This window comes from Nothoprocta perdicaria, unplaced genomic scaffold (genome assembly GCF_003342845.1).
Source record: "Nothoprocta perdicaria isolate Ctin4 unplaced genomic scaffold, notPer1 scaffold_14, whole genome shotgun sequence".
NCBI lineage: Eukaryota > Metazoa > Chordata > Aves > Tinamiformes > Tinamidae > Nothoprocta > Nothoprocta perdicaria.
The window spans coordinates 1311018-1332827 of NW_020454538.1; the positions used below are offsets into that span (position 1 = coordinate 1311018).

The 21810-nt window shown below is 44.0% G+C and overlaps 1 protein-coding gene across 1 annotated transcript in view; it reads left to right on the forward strand.

Moving 5' to 3' along the window:
• FGFRL1 (fibroblast growth factor receptor like 1) overlaps positions 1 to 21810 on the forward strand; it is a 137893-nt gene that overhangs the window by 104289 nt on the left and 11794 nt on the right. The window contains exon 4 of the mRNA XM_026034092.1: positions 21084 to 21164. Within this exon, the coding sequence (XP_025889877.1) occupies positions 21084 to 21164 (81 nt within the window). The remainder of the gene's footprint in view (positions 1 to 21083; positions 21165 to 21810) is intronic.

The window sequence follows — 21810 nt, forward strand, 5'->3', positions numbered from 1 at the left end:
CAAAAAGAATAAAATGCACAAAAAAAAAAAAAAAAAAAAAAAAAAAACCTAATTGAAAAACCATGCCTGGTTTTGGATTTTAGAGTAGAAATTAGCCATGACAGCTGCTCCTGGAAGGTATTTGTCAATGCGATTATGCAGGATTCTGAAAATGCCATTTTTCCTTGTAGACTGTTATCAGGAACAATTATGTGTTTTGCCTAAAGACTGTTACTTCCATTGTTTTTGAACTTTATACCAGACATACTCTATCACAAAAATAATCACTTGTCTCACAACAAAATAAACCATTCCCTTTCTCCCTCTTTTTATTTTATTTTTTTCAAGGCACCTCATTATCAACTTTGGAAGGAAGTTGAATTTATAAAAAGATAAGTCGTGTAAATAAGCTGGAAGAAATCTAATGAAAGTCCTTTGTCTTCTTTGGCAAGCAGAGCTCCATTAAGCCGCGATTCTCCTTTGAAGCTTCAATTACCTGACTTAGCAGAGCCGGCGTAGAGGAGGATTGCTAATATTTCTGCACAGTGTGCATGTGTGCATGTGTAGGGGGAAGTTATTACCTTTGTTGGGGAAGAAAAAAGAAAAATCTGAGCACGTTTACGCATTGCTGTTTTATTGTTTTGGCCAAGCTGCTTAGACTCGCAGGTGAAATGTACCCCTGATGGTCTCCACAGCAAGGAAGCGGAGGAGAAAGGCCAAGGTTTTTCTTGTGTAACTCCAATGAAATAACACTGGGAATGCATAGGACCCTTTCCCCTTTCCATGTGCACGTGCAGGTATATGCACATTGGCACTCACACGTGCACACGCATGTTTGGGGCACTGTGCACCACTTTGGTTTCGTGCTCCCTCCACTGCATTGCATGGCAGTGTCCTTTTGGCTGTTGCTCTTTGCCACCATGGTTATATTTTATTTAATACATACATTTTCTGTTTTAATTCTTCTCCCTGTCTTGGGCATGGCTCCACCGCTGACTTGGGTGTAATGGGGCGATGACAAACGTGATTAAGCTACTTCGCACGGGTAGCCGCCTCTGTCTAGCCATGGCAGCCTGCAGGTCTGCGTCTTAACGTGGTCCGTTAGTCTCAGTAAGTCGGAAAAACTCAGGAATCTGGAGTATTTGAGGAAAGTCATCCCCATGGAGCTGTGCTGCTGCAGCTGAATTTCAGATGCTGAGAGCGCTGCAGTAACTTGCTTCCTCTAGATTCCACCAGGCCAGGACTCAGGAGACACCAAGACCACCTACATTCTCCCAGAGGACATGGGGTCACATACTTTCTTATTCTACAGTTCAAGTGATGCGCAAGCGAGCTGTGTACGTGCATCTTGCCAGGCAGCTCTTGCAAATCATTTTAATCTTACTACATACCCCCCCTCAATTATAAATTGTATAAATAACCTTAAAAAATTAGAGATAAAAACACGGATTTTCTGTTCTTCCCTGGAATGTCACTCGGCTGTAGCTGGGAGTAGCATTTGACCTGCTGTGCCCATTTTTGTGGAGTTCAGGCCCACATTCCAGGCCAGACTCTAATCTGTGACTCTTCCTCATATTTTCCCAAAGCTCTCAAAAACCACACGTGCTGCAGAGCCACATGTGGTGCTATAGGCAGCGAGTGACTATTACCTGGCCCTGAAGGGTCTTCTGACAAAAAAAAAGAAAAAAAAAAAGTGATTGGATTGCTGACGTGAACAACTGATGGGTGTTTTAAGTCCTTGATTTGCTTTCCTTTGCCTGGATCATGTCTGTCTCTAAAGCAAGAGGCAGTTGCTGATAGTGCTGCTTAAGTGGGCAAAATGAAATGCTCGCAATGACAGTTCCCAGGGGTGCAGGCCCTGGGGATGAAACGCCTTTGTGTGCGTGCGCCCTCCACGCCAGCCGTTTTGCGGGCCCGCCCGGCGCGCACAACAATGTACACTTCCCTTCCGAACTTTTTTTGGGACGTGGTATGGAAAGACTGTCACAGTCTTCGTGAAGTCAAATCCCAGCTGGGTATTGCTTTCAAAGGGAACGATGAGTAGCCAGTATGTTAAATATTTTAATTCGGTAAAGCCTCCTGTTCTCCTTGATGTTTGCTAAAGTTACGTTCAGCAGCTGTAGAGGAGAATGTGCCCAAGAAGCTGAAGGAGACTCCCGTGTCCTTCCTCCGCTCGCCCGAGCCGTCGATGGGAGGGCTGCAGAGGTGGCCACGAGTCCTGGGCACTGTGGCTCAACAGCAGCTTGGCCGGGAGTGGAGCTGCCAGCAGCTGGACCAGGTGCTGCTGGTGGCCCCAGGTGCCACTCGGCTGGCACGGGAGATGCTGCAGCGCCCAGCGCGCGGGCGAGGAGAACTGGGAGGGCTGCGAGGTCCTTGGACACGAGGTCCTTCACCATCCATGGGTCACCCTGAGCAGTCTGCCAGCTGCGTCTGGTGCATCCCATTTTTACGGAGATTTGAATTTTCCCAGATTCCAGGTTTGTGTGAATATGAGCAGGATCTTACCTTGCCTGAGCATGGAGCAGAGACATTAGATCTACTCGATCATCCCTTGGACATCTTTCAACCAAGGCCATGGTGCTCCATGATATGTAGTGGATTTCCCACCAGTGTTGCTTATGAAGGCCACGTTAAAGGTGCAATTGCACACAGTACAGAAAGTAACTTCAAGTTGCTCTGCCTTGGTGTCCAGGGCAGAGTGAGGTCCCAGACCAGGCAGTGATGCTTCTCTCCAAGCATCCTGACTGTTCTGCTTCGCAAGGCAAAGCTCAAATGTGTTGTTATGCACCATGCTGCAGCAGATTAAATCACTTTCCTCTTCACATTTTTTTTTCTGGTGTTGGATATTTGATTGGCTTGTTGCTCTTTGGGATTGGCTTGTTTCTCTTTGGGACTGATTGCCTGTTATGTTCTCCTTGCTCAGAAACAATATTGTATGATATAAAAGCCAGTTCTCCCCTTCCAGTTGACACTGGTCAACTGTGTTCGGTTGTAGCTGGTTCAGATGCCACTCTTAGTTTTTGAAAATGCGCCATTGAATAAAAAAATGTCAAGAAATATAGTGAAATGCAACAATTTTGCTGGAAAAAACAACCCCTGGAATTATCTGAGAATGGAATTATCACCCTAGGGAAATGACTGCTGTGGCTACCCAGTCTCCTGGGAAATGACACTGGTTACCCAGTCTCCTTTCTGTGCACTGCACCCTTTCCTAGCAATGCATGGGAATTCACTCAGACCCTGCCTGCTTTGATGGATGATGTTAGAAGTTCATGCTTTGATTAGAAGACACCCAGCACAAAGTGCTTGGCTAATGGATGCAGACAACAAAAGCCTACTTTGGAATAACAGTTTAAAGCAAAAGTTGCAATAATAATGTTGCTTAAAAATAAGCTCTTGCTGTCTGTGGAGCCACTAGCTGTGTATCCAGGAGGTGGCCTGGCATGAAAGCTCTTATTTTTTGAGCTCCAAAATAAAGCAAGAAAGTGTCGATCAAATCAGTTATCGAAGAATTCACCCAAATAAGCTATGTAACATATGTTGTCCTCAGGCAACATGTTACTAAACAGATGTTTTTGCATCTTTCCTGCCTCCGTGTGCATTGCTGCGGGCTGCTGCCACCTCACTGCCAGCAATACCCGTGCACTTGAGGTGTGATTTGGATTTGGTTTCAGGCAGAAGCTTTGAAGGGTGAAGGTGGTAATTTTATCCAGGCTTTTTTTTTTTCCTATGTAATTTGTATTGTTCCTTTTAGTGGGACTTTCTACAGCTTGTGCTTTCCATTGCCTCTTTTCTTTTTGTGGCATTGCTTCAGTCTCGTCCACGTAATCCCATATTGTATGATGGAAAACACTCCATCCTTTTAGGGGGATGCCATTAGAGAACAGTTTCAGGGCTTGGGGTCTTTGAATGTCTTTCACATCTTTCCCTGAAACATTAACATCCTTCATCCATTACACTTTGAAGCCCATGAAACATTTTAAGTGGCTTTGCAGCACTTTGATCAGGCTTGTGATAGTTGTATAAGGTTGCTCTCATGGTGTATAGGTTGTTACAAGGACTTTCTATTTGGTCTTTCCTCTGAAAGGATCCCAAAATTGGGATTCTTAGTTAGTATTACCCGCTTCTAACAAGGTGCAACTGGTTGTAGACAGTCAAACAACTCCTGCCCAAAGAATATATTAACTTAATACCAGCCGCTAAGGCAGAACTAGTATCACTGTGGGCAGAGAAGTGAGGCAGAAAGAGGACAAAATGACTTGCTTATTTTGGCATAGAGCTGAGAAAAATCAGCTCCCGCTTGCCTTAGCCCTGCTGCTCTTCTCGAACCCATCCATAAGCCCCATCTCAGGCTGGCTGTATTTTGAGGATATATTTTGGATACTCTGCTTCTGTATTTTGAAGCAGAGCTTGGCCTTTCGTGTCGGACTGGCTCTGCCATTGCAGGGGAAGCGCTGAGCAGCACAAGCCCCACATTGTGTACGAGCTCAGGGCAGGAAACAGGGGATTGCAAGCTGAAACTGCATGGTGAATTGGAGTGAGTTGAACACACTGCTTAAAACAGCACGCCTGTCTCGCGGCGCCTACGCTTGCGCCCGGGAAGCGTTCGCTTGCATTTATCCTCATGTTACTCCCCGTCGGTGGGAACCTATTGGCAACGTCCCGGACCTCCAGCGTGGAGAGATCAACTCCTCTGTGCCAAAGGAAAGCCCAGAGTGTGGCCAGCCATGCCGGCCACACCGGGTCTCCTCCCTGAGGGCAAGGAGAGGGAATGGACTTGGATGGCTTGGAGCTAGTGGCTCCGTGGAAGTGTCTTCCAAGAGATGTCTCCAGCTCAATAGTTGCCACAGTCATATGGTACATACAGCTTGGAGAGGACTGTGTGCTTGCTGGCCTTGCCATTTCCAAATTAGGTTTTTAACCTTTTTTTTTTTTTTTTTAATCAGTAGCTAAAGAATGTTTTTACACTTTTTTTAGGCTCTTCCTGTTAAAGGAAAAAAAAAAAAAAAAAGCTAGTGGAAAGAAATAATCTGCCCTCAGAGATTATTATTTTTTTAAGATTAACCTATTGTTTATAAAGCAGTAAAATATTCATGATTTTTTTCTGTCGCACAGGCAAAAACACAAGTATTGTAATGAATAATGGGCAATTAACCCCTCTAGGTTATATAAGACCCAGTGCACTACTTTCCCTATGGAATAAAGTAGCCGTGGTATTAGTCCAAGCCAAACATCCAAGTTTTACAATCATTTATATTATTGTTGTAATTGTAGCATTTTTATTGCCAGAAGAGAAGGCTTCTGAAGTTAAGGTGGTACTCAGTTGACTTAAAACTATGCTGGCCACCAACTGATCACCCACATTATGGATGGCAGAGAGCTGCCTTGCGCTCTGCTTTACACAGAATTAGTGACAGCCTTCAGTGTCTGGGAGGTTTCCAGTCCAGTCCTTGCTTGGGATATCTGGTCACTCCAGTAACATGTAGCTGAGAGTTAAAATAGAAGCAATTTTCTGCTTCATTTAAAGCAAAATCCTAAATTTGGCCATCTTCAGCCTATCAATGCAGGAGAAGTTTTCAACGTGGAGCTTTTGATCGAATGTAGGGTGTCACCCTACATTGAATGTAGGGTGATACACCTTGATTGAATGTAGGGTATCACCACATGATTGTGTGGTGATGGGAAGCCTGTCTCTCCTCTCTGGCATGCTGGTTGTGTTCGTTCTTGCTTGCAAAGGGGCATGGATATTACGCCTTCTTCTCGACAACTTCTCCAGAGAGTGATCGTGGCTGCAGGTTGGGCTGCTGACTTTGGCTGGACAGGAGCTAATGGTGGCAGTGAAAATCTTTGCAATGAGCACTGTGCTCTGGGTTGTGCGCGGTGCGGAAGGGCTCCTTCCTTCACTTATGGATATCTTCCATGACTTACGGTCACGCAAGCTGGAAGCCAAATTAAAGGTGATTCATCTGGAGGCTGATATCGTTTTCAAACAGTGCAATTTTGGAGCGCTTTGGGAATAAAGCCAGCATGCTTAAACTTTGCTGAGCTTATACTCCCCAGGCTCCTGCTGTGCTGTTCCAAAGGGAGGCCTTGCAAACTCCTCCTGGCTTGCCTCCCTTTTCATGGCACTGCAAGGGAGCAGGCTTGGGCTGTTGCTAATACCAGTTTCAGGACCAAGGGCATATGACTAGCAGGATCTGTGTCTCTAGAAAGTGCATCAGCCAGCAGATCTGAGTCCAGGACCTTGCTGTAAAAACAGTGACTAATCTCTGCCCAGATGTGGTTGGTTTGGAAATACACAGGGATAAGCAGTCAGGCTTTCTTGCAGCAGGCTGGTGATTATTCAGCGAGATATGGGGCCAGTTTGTTACAAGCCATAGTGGTATTGGGGAAAATCCTGATTGCCTTAAGCACTCAGAGACTGGGTAACTTGATCCTTTTTCTCTTACAGAAGCCCAGCCACAGCTGTGATCCCCAAACCCTTGCTGCTATTAAGCTGTGAGAAGATTTTCTTTCTTTCTAAACAGGAAGAGATCTGCTGAAGTGTCTTTTTTTTTTGGAGTTTCATAGTTGTAAGACTTCCTGCATACAGACAGGACCAGGGTTTTCTGCCCTTTCCCATTTGCTGGCCTGCTGGCATTCCCAACAGAAATACAGACAAACCTCAGTTGCAAGCATCGTCCTTCTCAGTCACCTTCAGAAGCACTTGGGCGTCTGCAAGCCAGGGATTGAGAACCTACAACCCAGCACCTCCAGCACCACAGGGTTCCTCTTCCCTTGGAAAATCGGGTTTTATTCAAAGCATCCTTGGTGCCTTCTTGCTTGGAGCGCGGCTCTCCAGAGCCAGCCCTCTCCCGCGTTCCTCGCGTCCCACTGCCGTTACGGGGCCTTTATTTGCGGTCAAATTACTGAAGTTTCCCTCCTCCCTGCAGCGCCCATGTGTCCCAGCACCGGGTTTACCCCAGGCTTCCCATTGCGTAGGCCTCTGTACTGCTGCCAGGCGATGCGTGCAGGAGAGGCCGCGGGTGATTCTCTCAGCCTCTGGAATGAATTATTTTATTGCTGCCAGCTTGTCAGAGAAATCAGCTTGAAAGCCGAGCCAGGGGACGGTCCTGGGAGTAACCAGTTCAATGTGGAAGCAGGTAACCATCAAGCAGAATAAATAAGGGAATGCATCAGCTGGGTAATATGGGTGTCGTTTTATAAGGGAGCTTCAAAAGAACCAATTAGACCTCAATAGGGAGCCAGCTCCTGTATTTAAAGCTCATAAATATATGAATCACGATGTTCTAATTAAGTGCTGTTGTTTCCCAGGTTTTGATTTTTAGGGGTGTAGTTTGGCCATTTAAACTGCGAGCCTTGCAAGGCCTTGGCGTGGGCTGCGGCCCTTTCCTGCGCCCGGTCACCTCGCAAGGCAGTTGCTTTCCTGCACTTCGGGGTGCCCGTGGCCGCTGGGAAAGGCTGTGGAGTCATAAATAAACGAACAATGTGCCCACAAGCACCTCCCACAGAGGAAGGAGAAAGGCACGACGAACATCATATGCCAGAGAAAATCGACGAGCAGATCATTTATCCACCCCTAATTATTCCTGAGCCAGAATGAGGTATTTCAAATAGTAAGATAGTAACTCCTTTTCTTTTTTTCATTTAGTTATTTCAAGCCATCAGCCTATTGCAATTTGATTTAAATTTAGCTGGCTGTTTATCAAGGGAAAAAAGTCACTGAAAGTCACTTATAAGTGCTGCAAAATTGACTGTGTATAAGTTTCTGAAGCAGAAAGGAGTATTTTTTTTAGACGTTTCTGACACTTTCAGCCATTCAGACTCCTACGTCTTGAAAGAAAACACGTCTCAGGTGTCACATTAATCTGGCTGGTATGAGATTATGCCTTGCAAATTGCTGATCTTGGATATGAATGCCTGGCCCATTTAAACGACTGCAGCGTAAATAGTAATAATAGACTGCAGTGGTGCAGCCTTTCAGAGGACGAGACAAAGAGCTATGCTTGTTAAAACAAAAAGATACCCCAGAAGCAGGAAATTTAATATTATTAATGAAAACAGAAGGAATTATTTGGAATGTTTTCACATGCTCGAGCTCCTCATTCAGAACATATTACCGGGGGGGCTTTACCAAGGGATCTTGCTGAATCTCTTTTTTCCTGGATGTATCCATAGCACTGTGAACATTCTTTTGCTATAATCTATGATGTATTTGTAACATTTGCATGTAATCTGTCAGGCAGAGCTTGTGCTATAGAGCGTGGGAGTTTCAGGCCCGTGGGATTTGTGAGGCTGCAGATGCAGAAGTTGAAGTCAGTCAGATTTGTGCCATGGACAGGGCTTTCCCCGATATTTGAAGACGTGAAGAATAAGCCCTAAGTAAATTACAGGCTGACTTTATGTAGGCTATTCTCATATGATTTCAGTTTTTTAAGGTATGGATATATTTTGGCAGGAGAACGCTGCTTTTCAACTCGTCCTTCACAATCTTTCAAGGTTCACCCACAAGTCATAATTACCTTAGGGAGTAACAGCACATGGATGCAATGAAATGCATGAGTAAAAGTGTAGTTTCTTTTTCATTTATGGGGCTTCAACTGCTTGTTATCTCTGAATATGATTTAAGGGGACATAAATGTAGCATCTCAGCTTTGCACATTCATAACTGCATCCATCAAAAAAAAAATCTCAAAGCATTTTACACACAGATGTAACTGGATAGTATGTCCTGTTGTCTGTGTGGCATCTCCAACATCAGTTATCATCATTCTAAACCATATGCCAGGGTCTAGAGTATTCCCTGAAGTATTTTACATAGGAGGAATACATGTAAATAGAGTATCTGGCAATGTATGAATGGCTCACAGGATTTTAATCAACTGCACAGTTTTAAAATTGGCATTTAAATCCTCTCACATCTGTTGTTTAAAATAGCCAGCAGCATGCGGTTTGCATTCAGCAAGTAATGTTCATGCAACTGTGTTAGCAATAGTATACATGATTGTAGTAAAAATGAGCACTTACCAGAGTCACTATTTAGAAGTTTAGGCAAAAGCAACATTTAATAGTGAAAAACTATTGCCTCCTGCCACACAAGCAGGTAATACTGAGCTGCGTTCTTTGTATTTTGAGTAAATGGCCTAAAAGTTCCCGTTTACCCCTCAATACACACTGTTGCTTCCTTCTACTGCTCTGCAAGACCAGTCTGTACAGGAAAACTCCCATGGAAAGGTAATAAACTGTACCTGCTTTAACATCTAAATTTTGAAGTGACATGCAAAAGAAGGAAAAAGGTTGTTGCTTATGAATCATTTAGGGTTCAGTGACATGGGTGTTAGCAGTGCTGTGGGTGCTGGTTGGTTGTTGACCAGCACTGGGTTGTTGACCAACATCATTGTGTTCACACTGTGATTCTCGTATTTCTCCATGCATTTGTGTTCATGCCTTCATTCCCCATCTGCACAACAGTGTCACTAATGTGGATAGTCTGCTCCTCTTTCTTCATCCCAGTAAAGCCCAAAACAGCCATCCATGGTGGGCTTGGTGCAAACTGGGTTCCTCACGTCCCAGACCATGGAAATCCCTGAACACTGGAGAGAACTACATGCTCATCTCCAACCGATGACCCCTTTGAAGGCAACACACCCAATGACTGAACATGCACAAGGTGCTCAACCCCACCTAAGAAATGTTGGACCTCACCTATTTTGTGAGGTTCTTCCTGTCTGTGGTGCTTTCTGCTGTTCTGGTCCTATTCTGGTCTTCGTTCTCCTTCACTGTGGGTCATGTGCAAGAACAGGATTTTCTTTTAAGAAACAAAACAAAGGAATTTAATTCCATCCCACAGGCATGACTGAACTATGCTAGTCACTGTTTTGAAGTGTGTTTTAGAAATTTGTAATGACAGCATTGGGAATATATAGTTAATTGTGGAGCAACCATTTTTACAATTTGCGTTTTACCCCACATGGAAAGCTGTAATTTTCTCCATGTAATTAGGTTAGGTTTAATTTTGGCGAGACAGGGACCCGTATTATCCAGTGTAATATACTATAATCCTCACATTAGGTAAAGTGCCAAGTATTCCGTTTGTTTTGGGAGCCAACAAAATTGCCACTTGTCCAGAGTTGTTCTTGGACAGAATTGTGAAAGTGGTAACATTTCACTACTTAAAGCAGTTTATTATTAGTCTGACAATGACTCAGAGATATCTGTAGCGTTCATTGAACATTATATATGAAAGCCGGGGTGCTTCACTAATAAAATTATATCTTTGACATCATTCAGGCGGGAATGTTGAATGACTGTCTGTTGGGCATCATCAGGCACTGAGACTTCTTTGTATTTTTCAGGACTGGACCCACAAAACACCAATTCCTTTTACTTTAGCTTCTTGTCATGCTATATATTAGAGTAGTCAAAAAGACCGTGTGAAAAGCAGAGGTTACCTCCTGCCAAACTACTGCTACGTGACTGCATATCACTTCTTTTGAAAGAAAAATCTAAGCTTATATAGATATATAATATATATATGAATGTATACTATACATGTATAAACTCAAATTTGTATTTCCTTCAGGAACACTGTTTACATACGTGGTCAGAGGTCACTGGTTGTTGGGGGGCTGTGACGGATACAAATTGTCACATAGCCTGTGACAGGGGCTGTTGGGCAAATCACATCATTTTTGAAATCCATATTTATTAAAAACGTATGTTTGTTTTCTTAAATAGGAGTTCTGCATCCAAAATCCTTCCGAGAGGAAGGATTCGTTATTATCATTAAGAAGAAATAGAACTGCCACAGTTCTATTGAGTGTAACTAAAGTCTTACATAGTTTGGTTTTTACCTGTTTTGCAGAACGAAACTGAAAATTGTCATCTTCTCTTGATTTATTCAAATTTTTAACTGCTTTTAGATTGTTTCAATTCTTGGAATAAGATAAGATAAGATAAGATAAGATAAGATAAGATAAGATAAGATAAGATAAGATAAGATAAGATAAGCAGAATAGTCCATTGGTGGATTTTAATAAGGTGTAATTTTTTTCCTTTGAGCAAATGCACATGGGGATCAGTATTCCCATTTAAGATGCTAAACAGCAGCCCTCTCTGAGACTTAGCTTCATCTGATCATACTCTACAGAATGTTTATTTTTTTCTGTAGAATTTTTCCTCTTCCTATCAGAAGATTATGAAATTTGTAAGTCCATAAAGAATGTTTGAATAATTTTCATAATGCTATAGAGGAAACAACTGGATCCACAATCCAGTATTGCAGTTCCTAGTTCTGATGGATCAGATAATTCCACGTGGAGGAATTAACACACAGTGTTTGGAAGGCTTAGGATTGTACGATTGATTATTTTGGCTTGATTTTAAATGCCATCCAAGAATTATTTTAGTCCTAAGTCACTGACAAATATGACCTCTCTCTCCTTCAGGTCCTCTTGGAAATGTCTTTGTGCTGACTATTTTGACCAGGTGAAAGTTCAGAGAGATTGAGCACGTGTCATTGATGTTCCTACACATCTTGTTGAAGGAAATTATAAACATAGATTGGTGCTACTGGGAAGGGGAGTGGCAAAGAAATAACTTGTGGGAAACAGCAGCTGCATGGTGGTTAAGATAGAAGGCTGAGAGCCAGGTCTTATCAGTTTATCGTCGGCTCTGCTCTAATCTTCATCTTATCGTTAACTTTGCATTAGTCCTTCCAGTGACATTTCTCCCTCCCCCAACCCTGGCAATTTAGGATTGTTGAAGAAGGAATTTTGGCCCATGTTCTTGGGTGGAGTGTTCATACCACCTCACTTTTGGCACTCACTGTCTGTGGCTGTGGTCCCTTCCATCATCCCTTTACAGTCTGGAAAGGGAGGTACGTGTCAACCTGACCTTCTTCTCGGTCTCACTCCTAACTAGAGCCAGGTTTCTAAAGCAGGGACTATCTCAATGTCTTTATTTGTCAGATAACAATAACAATCCCATGAGATTTCCTAACATTTATAAACTTACTATCAATATTTAATGAATTATTATCATAAATAATAAATGTGATAGAATTATAAGGTCAGATATGTGGATGATTTCAAGTTCTAAGGTCACTTCTCAACTCCATAAACTCAACCCAACCAATAAACTCTTTAGACAAGACTGGCTTTTGTGCTGTGCATGAGCAATGTCTAATATAGTAGGGACTTGTCTCTAAGAATCCTCAGTACTATCATGATATAAATAATGATTAAAAAAATACTGGGTTCTAGCTTTGATAGAAAGCTGGGACAACAGATCGGTAGCAGCTGTCTTTTTGGTGCTACCATTCCATAGACAGACAGTGCTGGTAAGAAGGCAGAAGCCACCAACTGGTCTTGTTCTCTGTTGCCTTTTTCTCATCTCCTTTAGTGGTATAACCACAGCCTGGTGCCTGCGGTGCAGGGCTCTCGAGACTGCTGTCTGTGTGGGATGCAGCATGCTGATAAAAAAAGAAACCTCGACAGCAACAACAAAGAAAGAAGAACTATTTTCTTGCCCCCTGTGGATTGGAGACCTGAAGTCAGGCAGGAGGTCCTAGTGTCTGGAGAAGTCAGCATGGCTTGGGGAAGGAGGAAAGCCTGTGATTGCCTTTGTAATATAATTGTAATAATAGTAGCTCAGGGAATTGCAGTGGTTCAGTGATGAGCTCCAGCCATTTCTCCTTGTGGTTCTTCGTGTGGTTATAGCAGGAGATGGAGCATCTCTCCATGCGGATGTGCCGTGACTGAGAATATATCTCGGATGATTTTGTGAGCTCTGTGGGTAGCCATGGAGCACTTCTCTTGACAATGGAAATACCACAGAGAGCAAGAAAAGACCAAAAATTTCAGTAAGGCCTCTCCTCCTGGCATTATAGAATGTGTTTGGCCAATGGGCAGCAAAAAAAAAGTTTATGGGTAGCAAACCACATAGAGAGGAGTCATAGACAGGGGGAGAGGGAAAGGGAAAATAGAGAAATGAGCATAGTATAAGCAGCTCTAACCCAGGTTTCATCCAAGTTTTTATACTCAGAAGAGATCAGAAAATCCTCTTTGTCGATACAGACTAAATGGAAGGATTTTTTGGGGCTTCTTTTTCATCAACATCCTTTTGGGCTTTTTCATTCTTACCGGTTATGCATTTAGACTCTGCTCATAATAATAGTGGAGGAACTCACTACAGCTCTCTGCGAACTGAATGAGCCAACTTTGACAAACTGATTTCTAAAATCCCTAGTTCAGATATGAGTAGCTGGTTATCTTTTTGAAACATTCCAAAGATTGAGGAAACACTACTTCTGTTTGTTTCTGTTCCATAGTTTACTAGATGCCTCTCTTGGGATGCTTTCAGATATTCTGTGTTTAAATATTCTTAAATTCCCTCTCAATATTTGGGTCTTAATGTCTTTATATGCCTAAAATAGCCCATTCTTTTGATGTTCCATGTCTCCACATTATACATTTACTTCTCTAAGGAAATATGCAAGCCCTGTCCAAACCAAAGTTTTATAATCAAGCCCAACCAATGAACCACAGCATTTTTTAGTGGTTTGCAAAAGAGTACAGATCAGGGATATGTCACATTGCACTCCTGACAGAGATTCCAGTATAAAGAAGAAATTGATGGTAAATGAGTTAACTTAGGCACCGGTAGCAGTCTGTGCATAGTGGTGCTGGATTCTCTACAGGCCATTACAACTATCCAGAGATAATCCAGTTAAATTGCTTCCAGTCCATAAGTAAACTGGCCTTGGGATGTCTATTATACATAATATTCCTTCCTTCCTTCCTTCCTTCCTTCCTTCCTTCCTTCCTTCCTTCCTTCCTTCCTTCCTTCCTTCCTTCCTTCCTTCCTTCCTTCCTTCCTTCNTTCCTTCCTTCCTTCCTTCCTTCCTTCCTTCCTTCCTTCCTTCCTTCCTTCCTTCCTTCCTTCCTTCCTTCCTTCCTTCTTCCACATCTAAAGGTAATGGGATGGGCCAGTACTTTGTTACCTTTCCTTAAAAACGTGAATTACTGATCTAGGTAGGGCCAAAAGGCAGGTTTCCTCACTCCTCAGTCGGGACTGTGTCTGAAGCCTGCAGTGCCAGGGGACAGGTGGCCTGCAAAGTTTTCTTTTGCAAAATTTATTGCTTACAGAGAGATTCCCAGTGCTGTGGCTGAAGCGAAATCCATGGAAATTTTTCACATAGAAATTCTCATGAAAATGGACAGTGCTGAAAACACCAAAAAAAGCCACTGACACAAACCTTTAAAAAAAAAAATCAGGAAATTCTAGTATCAATAGTTCTGGTTATTTTTGGCACAACTGGAGTCGAAGTCAGGAGGCAGTAAAGTCTTCAGTGCCCATTACAGAGGCAAATTCTTTGCCAGTAACCTTTGAATTTATTTCTTTAAGAAAAGCAGAATGTTCCTTGGCTATCCATTCCTCTGAGTGGGTTTCTTCTTTTTCATCTTGACGGGTTTTGTTTGGCTGGGACCAAGGAAAGGGGTTTTCTCCAGGAGATTTTTTTTTCTCTCCTTCAAATATTTCTAACCCTTCTGCTTTCACTGTGCCCTTCCAAATAAATTCTAAACACATTTCCTGCCTTTTCCTAACATCAGCACTGTTAATACAGTAGACAGCACTGTTAATACAGTAGGCAGGTTAAGGAATGGCAGGCATGAGATGAAGGGTTGATGGAGGAACTATGAAAAACACTCAGAATTACATCTAAAATTTAAACCAGATTTGTATTAGTGGGCTGAATTCACTGGAATTTTGTCTTGTCTATCTGGCTCTGACAGAAGGAGAGTTCAGATAAATGGCTTGCTTTTTCAGATAAATGGCTTAGAACTCAGTGATGGGAGGAAATTCAGAATCATTCAAGATCCAGACTTTGCCTTTTAATCCTTTTCTTGATTTCAAACCCTTGATAGAAAAATCACTGGTTCCTGGTGTCCTGGGCCACTTAACTCAGTCCTCTGAAAAGTGATGGCACAGGTAGAAAACTCACCAGATGCTCAAAACTGAGGATTTTTATTTCATCTCCAAACCTTTAGATCATATATATGTGCAGGTCTTCTTTATATCCACCAAATTTAGGAACTGTTCTTCCCTAACAGAAAATTGAAATTCTCAAATAGTCACATGTCTGGATACAGGTCTGTCATGAAACCTCCAAATATCACAAGAATAGCCACAAAATCGTGGCAGCTGGTGGTAGCTTACAGATGGAAATCATTGCCTTAGCTAGTAGGTAGGGATGCATTTCCCTGGTCACTGGATATTAATATCAAGTGAAATTCTTAGTGCAACCTGCAGTGTTAATCCACATTAAGGAGATCTGGGGAAAGCAAGTGCCTTAATCCTCTGCAAACCCAGTAATTAAGTTGTGACTGCCTGCCTGCGTATCCCAGGGACCTTTACTCAGGTCATCCAGCAAGTAGAAGATGCCTGTGCAGATTGGTCTCATTTCCTTATGTTTCTCTTCAGATCCTAGGATGCTTTTGGGAGGATTCTGAATTTCTCCGAAATAAATTGAGGGGACCTGCTGGGGTTCACACTTTTCCATATGTTGCTCACCCTATTTACTACTACAGTATCAGGACTATTGAAAAGTAAGTCCAAATAGCCACTTCTCCAAACTTACAGCAGTTCATCACCCATTGGCCTTATTGGTTATGGTCATGAGAGCAGATTTTAATTTAACTCCTAGCAAGGCCCCAAATCCATGTGCCACGAGCAGCTCCTGGGTTGCCACTAGCTGGACCTTAGCCACGGCAGGGATGCTGAGGAGCAAATATGACCTGCAAGTCTGGCAAAATACAGAGCTTGGGTCTTACCTGGAGATCAGCAAGATCTCCTTCATTCATCCATGGGAGAAGGCCTTGTTACACTTGTTCAAGCCTGACTGGATTACATCACTTTCCCCCTCATTTCCCTCCCTCCTTTTATTTACACCCCTCGTCCGGCGGCGGCGTTAAGCGGGCGCTGCCTTAATGATGCATGCTGATCGCTTCATTCCCCATGGCCCCCCATGGCCTCCCCCAGCGCTTTGAAGTGCGCTCAGGTCTCCGGCTCTGGTTCAGAGGTCACTTTGTTTATTTATGCAAAGCTGGCTCATCTGTGAAATGGGGCTTTCAAGGCCCCGACATCAAAGGCTCCAAAGCTGGCCCCATCAAGGCAGAGCAGGGACTGGCCTTGTATTATAACAAATTAAAGCAACTTTGTGAATCATAGGGAAACACGAGGGCCCAGGTTTTGCATCATAAATTGGGTCGTTGTTTTGATGCAGGAGTGGGTGCTCAGAACCCGCTGTTGGCCTGCAAACAAGTTGTGTCCAGTCAGCGAGAACACGAAGCCTTTGCAGAAAGTCAGCGGGTAAATAAAACTCGATCCTGGTTCAATAACAACCTGTGAATATTTCCCGGCAGCTTCTCTTCAGACTGAATTTTCCATGAGTTTTAACTTTTAAGAGGGCATGGAACAACCCTGTGCTGGTAATAAAGAGTGTCCTGTATCTATGGCGCTCGTTATCCCGTAGGATGCCTGAAGCTCTTTGCCAATTGATGGAGCTGCCTGGAGAAATCCCCTCACCGTGGCCATTGAGCCTGTTTCAGGACAGCACGGAGAGCAACAAGATACATGGTAGGCACAGTGCATAGAGCACCGTGCTTTCCAGGAGATGAAAGGGCAATTTTGGCCATGACCTCAGCATTGATAATTAAGAGCTTCATACATTGAGATGTGTTGAGTCTCATGGAAAAAAAAAAAAAAAAAAGCCCGTGGCTCTCCCTTTCAGCCCCAGCTCACACTTCCCTGCGGAGCATTGGCATCTCAGCTGCTTGCCAGAAGGCATGTGGCATTTCAGACTTTGTACAGCCAGATGTGGTCTTTGGAGGGAAAGGGGTTACATGTGTTTGTCACTTGTCCCCAGTCTATCGTGTCTCAGTGGGAGAGCCTTCCCTTTTTTTTTTTTTTTTTGACTGCTCAGCATGCTCTATGAAACCAAATTGTGTGGTGAGGGCACCTAAATCATATACACAGTGGGTGTTTTTCTAGCCCCGGCTACTCGTGACATAAAATTAGTCAGTGATTATTTTTCAAGGCAAGTTTTCCACTTCGTCTTCCAACTGGCTGCTCTCCTAAGCCTGTGATACTGTCCAAGAAGTCCAGTACAGGATGACCTTCCATTAGAGGTCAGCGAAAAGGGAGCTTGTAGGAAACTTCAGTGGCTCATCCTTCTTAGCACAGCCTCTTGCAGTAATCTCCTGGCAGCCAAGCTGGCAACGCTGTGCACCAAGTCCCCACCACCCTCCGACTGCAGGATGATATTTTTTGTCTGCACTTATCACGCCGGCCTGCTCGCCTCTCTGGGAGGTGGCAAGAGCATGAATGAGCAATAAGCTTATTAGGTCATTTCCGAATATGGCTAAGACTCATGTGGCTTTTGCTCCTAATGCACTGTTTTATACGTTGCTCATACATATCTGAATGTGAGTTGTTTCCGTAGGTCTGCTGTCTGTTTATGAAACCCGACCATTTGGAGAATATTGGGGTGAAATGCACAGCAATCTCCTGACCTGGCACTATTAAAAAGATGTTACGGGTTTGGTGCTTTTGCTCACTGATATAACTCAGACCTTGCTTCAGACTTCAGATTTGGGGTGAACCCCTTTAAACAGTGAGGAAATTCAGTTTTGCCTTCAGCATCATAGCTTGGATCCCCCTCTGTAATTGAGCACGGTGATCACAGAGTCTTCATGGAACAGATAAATATCCACCATAAACAAAGAATTCCTAGCAGAGGGAACAAAAACTGCAAAATCTGATTCCGTACTGTAGGAAACTATCTAATGTTAAAATTTAAAAAAGGAAGAAATTTTACAAAAGCCAAAAACGGGGAGAGATGAATGCTCCCTATGTGGGCATGGTCTTACCTTTGGAAGAGGCAGGTGGGAGTCCAAATCTTGCTGATACCTGGATCCACCTTGGAGTCTTCCATCCTAAGAGATAGCAGTCTCTTGGTGGGCAGTTTAGGTTTATATAGTAGTAAACTCTTTATTGACTCTGTGACACCACAGTTGAACTTAGGACATTCACCTAAGGTGCAAGAGAGGAGGTTTAAATGCCATCTCTGAATGCAGCAGAAGAGGGCCTTGACCCTGGGTCACTCACATCGAGGTGAAAGCTTTATTGTTTTATTACCAGCAATTCTGCTGATTACTCACACTTTTAAGCTTGATCATAGATTCTTGAGTTTCAGGAAATCTCCCAAAATGAACTTTGCTGAGTTTCATACAGTTGTGGTATTTCACGAATTAGTTTTTTTTTTTTTTTTTGATAGAGCTCACAAGTACAAGGTAGTCCAGATACTATCACACTCAACATACTTGCTAGGAAGCCAGGTCACTGGGTATTGGAGTGGAGGCTGAAATGTCACTCCTTCAGATTGGGGATGGGGTAATTTCCATTTGTGTGAGTTGAGTTTCCATGTCCATGACATTTTTTTTTTCCCCAGAGACTTCTGCTATGTTTTATCAATAAAGTCGCTGCATTCCCAACAAACATGAAACTGGTTCCAGTGGATCTAAAATAACCTGCATAAATACACACAGTTATTTATTTAGAACTTGCTCCCTTGCCAAAATATTTATTCCATAGGCTCAGTTCGGTGGCATTAGTTCTGCAGCTCGCTGCTCAAAAAAATGATTTTTTTCTGGGCTTGTTAGGTTACCCCACAGGTTTGGGATTTGTCAGGATAACAACCCAACAGGCATCTTCAAAGGGTCAACGCGATTCGGAGCAATTTTCCCGACATCAAAAGCTTGGCAGCTTGTCAGGAGGTGCCGGGCATGCCAGGCAGGCACTGCGGGTGAGCAGGAGGGGCGCGCACGGGCCCGCATACCGTAACATGAGGCAGGGGGCAAGGGAGCCTCTGCCGCGCTTTGTACACCCCGCCGTGTGCGATTAAGATATAATTGACAGAACATCGCCACTTCAGCGTCTTGGCCACTTCTGAAATACTCGGCAGCTTAACAACGGGCGGGAATCCTACATCTTTGGCCATGGGCTTTTCTTTTTTTTTTCCCCTCTATTGCCCAGTGCATTTTTTTTTTTTTAATTGTGCTGAGGAATTTAGGAATGGCCAAGCTTTCGCCTGCAGCCCTGCTTGGTTTGCCGCTGTGGTAAAGCGAGGCTTGGCTAACACAGGGCCTGGATTGCTGGTGCGGAGGAGCCGCAGCCGCCCGGTGTGTGCACGCAGGCCTGTCGTCCCTGAGCACGGCCCTGCTCCTTCCCTGCAGGCCGGGAAAGCCTCAGCACGGCTCCAGCGATGGAGTAGGGCGAGGGGGAGGACAGGGGATCACTGAAGCCACGGCCCTGCATGCCGCTGCCTTGGAAGTTTCCTTTTCCCCTCGGAGTGACAGCTGCACATACCGCAGGGGGGAACTTCGCGGCAGCGACCGCGAGGAGAGGGGACGAAGCCGCCGGGGCGAGGAGGGACGGAGCAATGTGGCATTTCAGGAGGCAGAGGCCAAGGAGAGTGAAGCACATGGCCGCAGAAAGCGCCCCGTGCTGGGGAGCCCTGTTGGTGTTCCCCAAGGAGCAGGAACTAGGAGGGCGATGGGGTTGAACGCACAGTGGTTGAACACAAAGCTGCACCCGGGTTCCTCACCAGACACTCTGCAGGCAACATCCGACCTCAAAAACAGCTGTAAAGAGCAGCTCTGCTATTTGGAGATTACGTTTTTGGGAGTGGGGGCATACGCAAGTATGGGCCAAGATAGGTTTTTCCTCTGTGCTGCAGAGATTAAATCAAGAGATTTCTTCTTTTTTGCCCTTGAGATCTTTTCTATATGGGTTTTAGGAGTGGATACATGGGGAGATTTGATCATTGAGTTGGGAATCTGGTCTCCTTTTGAGGGTTATTTGATGCTGCAGGCGCGGTACGCCATTACTGTGGTGGGCCATTTCCCTGCCTTTTCCTGACCTATCCTGAAAAGTTAAATTGCTCTTACAAGACTGAAATAACGATTCAGTCTCGCAAACTTCAGACACTTCAATGCACTTTAGCAAGAATCTGAGTACCTGTTGATCAAGATCTTGTTCTTTATCTCAAATCTTTCTGTCCTGTGATGCTGCCTCTCTGTGTCTGTATCTGCGGGGGAAGCCATGGAAGAACTGTGTTCTTAGTTCGACCATCACACCTCGCCCTCCACCATTCTCCGCTTGAATCCCCCCATGCTGTGTAATGCTTTGCTTTAAGAGGATGTTCTGAGATGAACACTTGTGCGATAAATGTGGGGCTCTTACTGTCTTTTGGCCCAACCCTGGTGCTACAGAGACAGTACAGAGTACAGGCACCACCACTTCTGTAGCTGTGGAAGGAGGCTCAATGTGCTCCTCTGCTCCCTTGTCCCTGAAGATTGCCTTAGTGCAGTAGCAATTTGAGATGGGGTCTCTGGAGGGGCAGCGGTCTCAGCTTTTAGTTGTTTCCACTAGCAGTATGGGGCCCATAGTGGAGATCGCGAGGCTGCTGAGTGATAATGGCAAGAGACAACTATAGTGACAAGGGACAAAGTGTGTCATTGCTACAGATGAATGGGTGTTCTCAGCTTTAAAAAAAAAAAAAAAAAAAAAAAAAATGCTTTTCTATTCAATACTGTTGTCTTTCTCCACCCTTAGCTTTGCATTCAGCATGTCTTTGAGGGCTAATTTGACCCCAGTAAGCCTGTTTGTTTCTCTGATCTTTTATGAAAGCTTAAAGATAAATTAGTTGCCCTAATTCCACTGTTCATTCTCTGTGTGACTGATCATAGAAGTGTTCCCCACCTCTCAGTTTTAATTAGCTGTAATTTTGATTTATACCATTGTTTGCATAGAAGTACAGCTATCAGCTCCTCCCAGGAAACAGCAACCTGTAAACTTAAACAAAGAAGCTTTTGTTATTAATGGAAACATTGATTAATCTCCTGTTGTGTGGGTAGCCTGCCGAGCAGCAAACTAAATAGTTTGTTAAACTGGCCAAGCTGTAAGTGCCAGGATGTGCATGCCAAATATAGGTTGAGTTGTAGGAGATCTTCCTAACATCTTGCCTTTCCTCTCCTTTGCAGATGATGCCAGCTCAGGAAAGGACAGCCAGGTACCCGAAGGCTCCAATGGAGAATATGAAGATCATTCTGGGAAGCAGTGGGGTAAGGGGCAACATATGTTTTGTGGTTTTCCTTGGTTCCTGGTCACTTGTTCATCCAGCATGTTTCTCTGCTGTTGGAGAAGAGGAAAAGGCAGAGTGGCAGGAGTGAGTTCTTGATAAACATGGTCAAATGATAAAGCAAGCCTGAGCTGAATGCGCCAGTGTGAATGGATCCTGTCCAAGGGTCCTCTGTGAAATGCAGCCGGTGACCAGCTCTGGGGCCCTCTGCCATATATCCCAGCATGGTTCTCTCTTGCATTTGTTTTTCTAGGCAGTCTGTTTTCTTTAGCCTGTGCAGCTATTATGGCTTTCATAGACTCTCTATAAAAGGCATATTGACTTTTAGAGCAATATTTCCAAAAGCTTTCAGTGCCAGCACAACACTGTTCCCACTGAGGGCAAATGGGAGGTCTGACTTCACTTTGGGGGAATTAGCATTAGGCCAAAGTTGAGTATTTTTGAAAATTGCTGTCTGCTTTAGACACCTGTGTGAACTCTTCTAAACCCCAGGCTGTTCAAGCATACAATTCTGATGCAGTTGCAGAGCTTTGGGGAACTGCTAAAATCTCACTTGGAACAGGTTCTGAGTCACTGCAAGGCTTGCAGATCCAGGCTTGGCCAAAGCACTCCTTTAAGGACAATAAGCT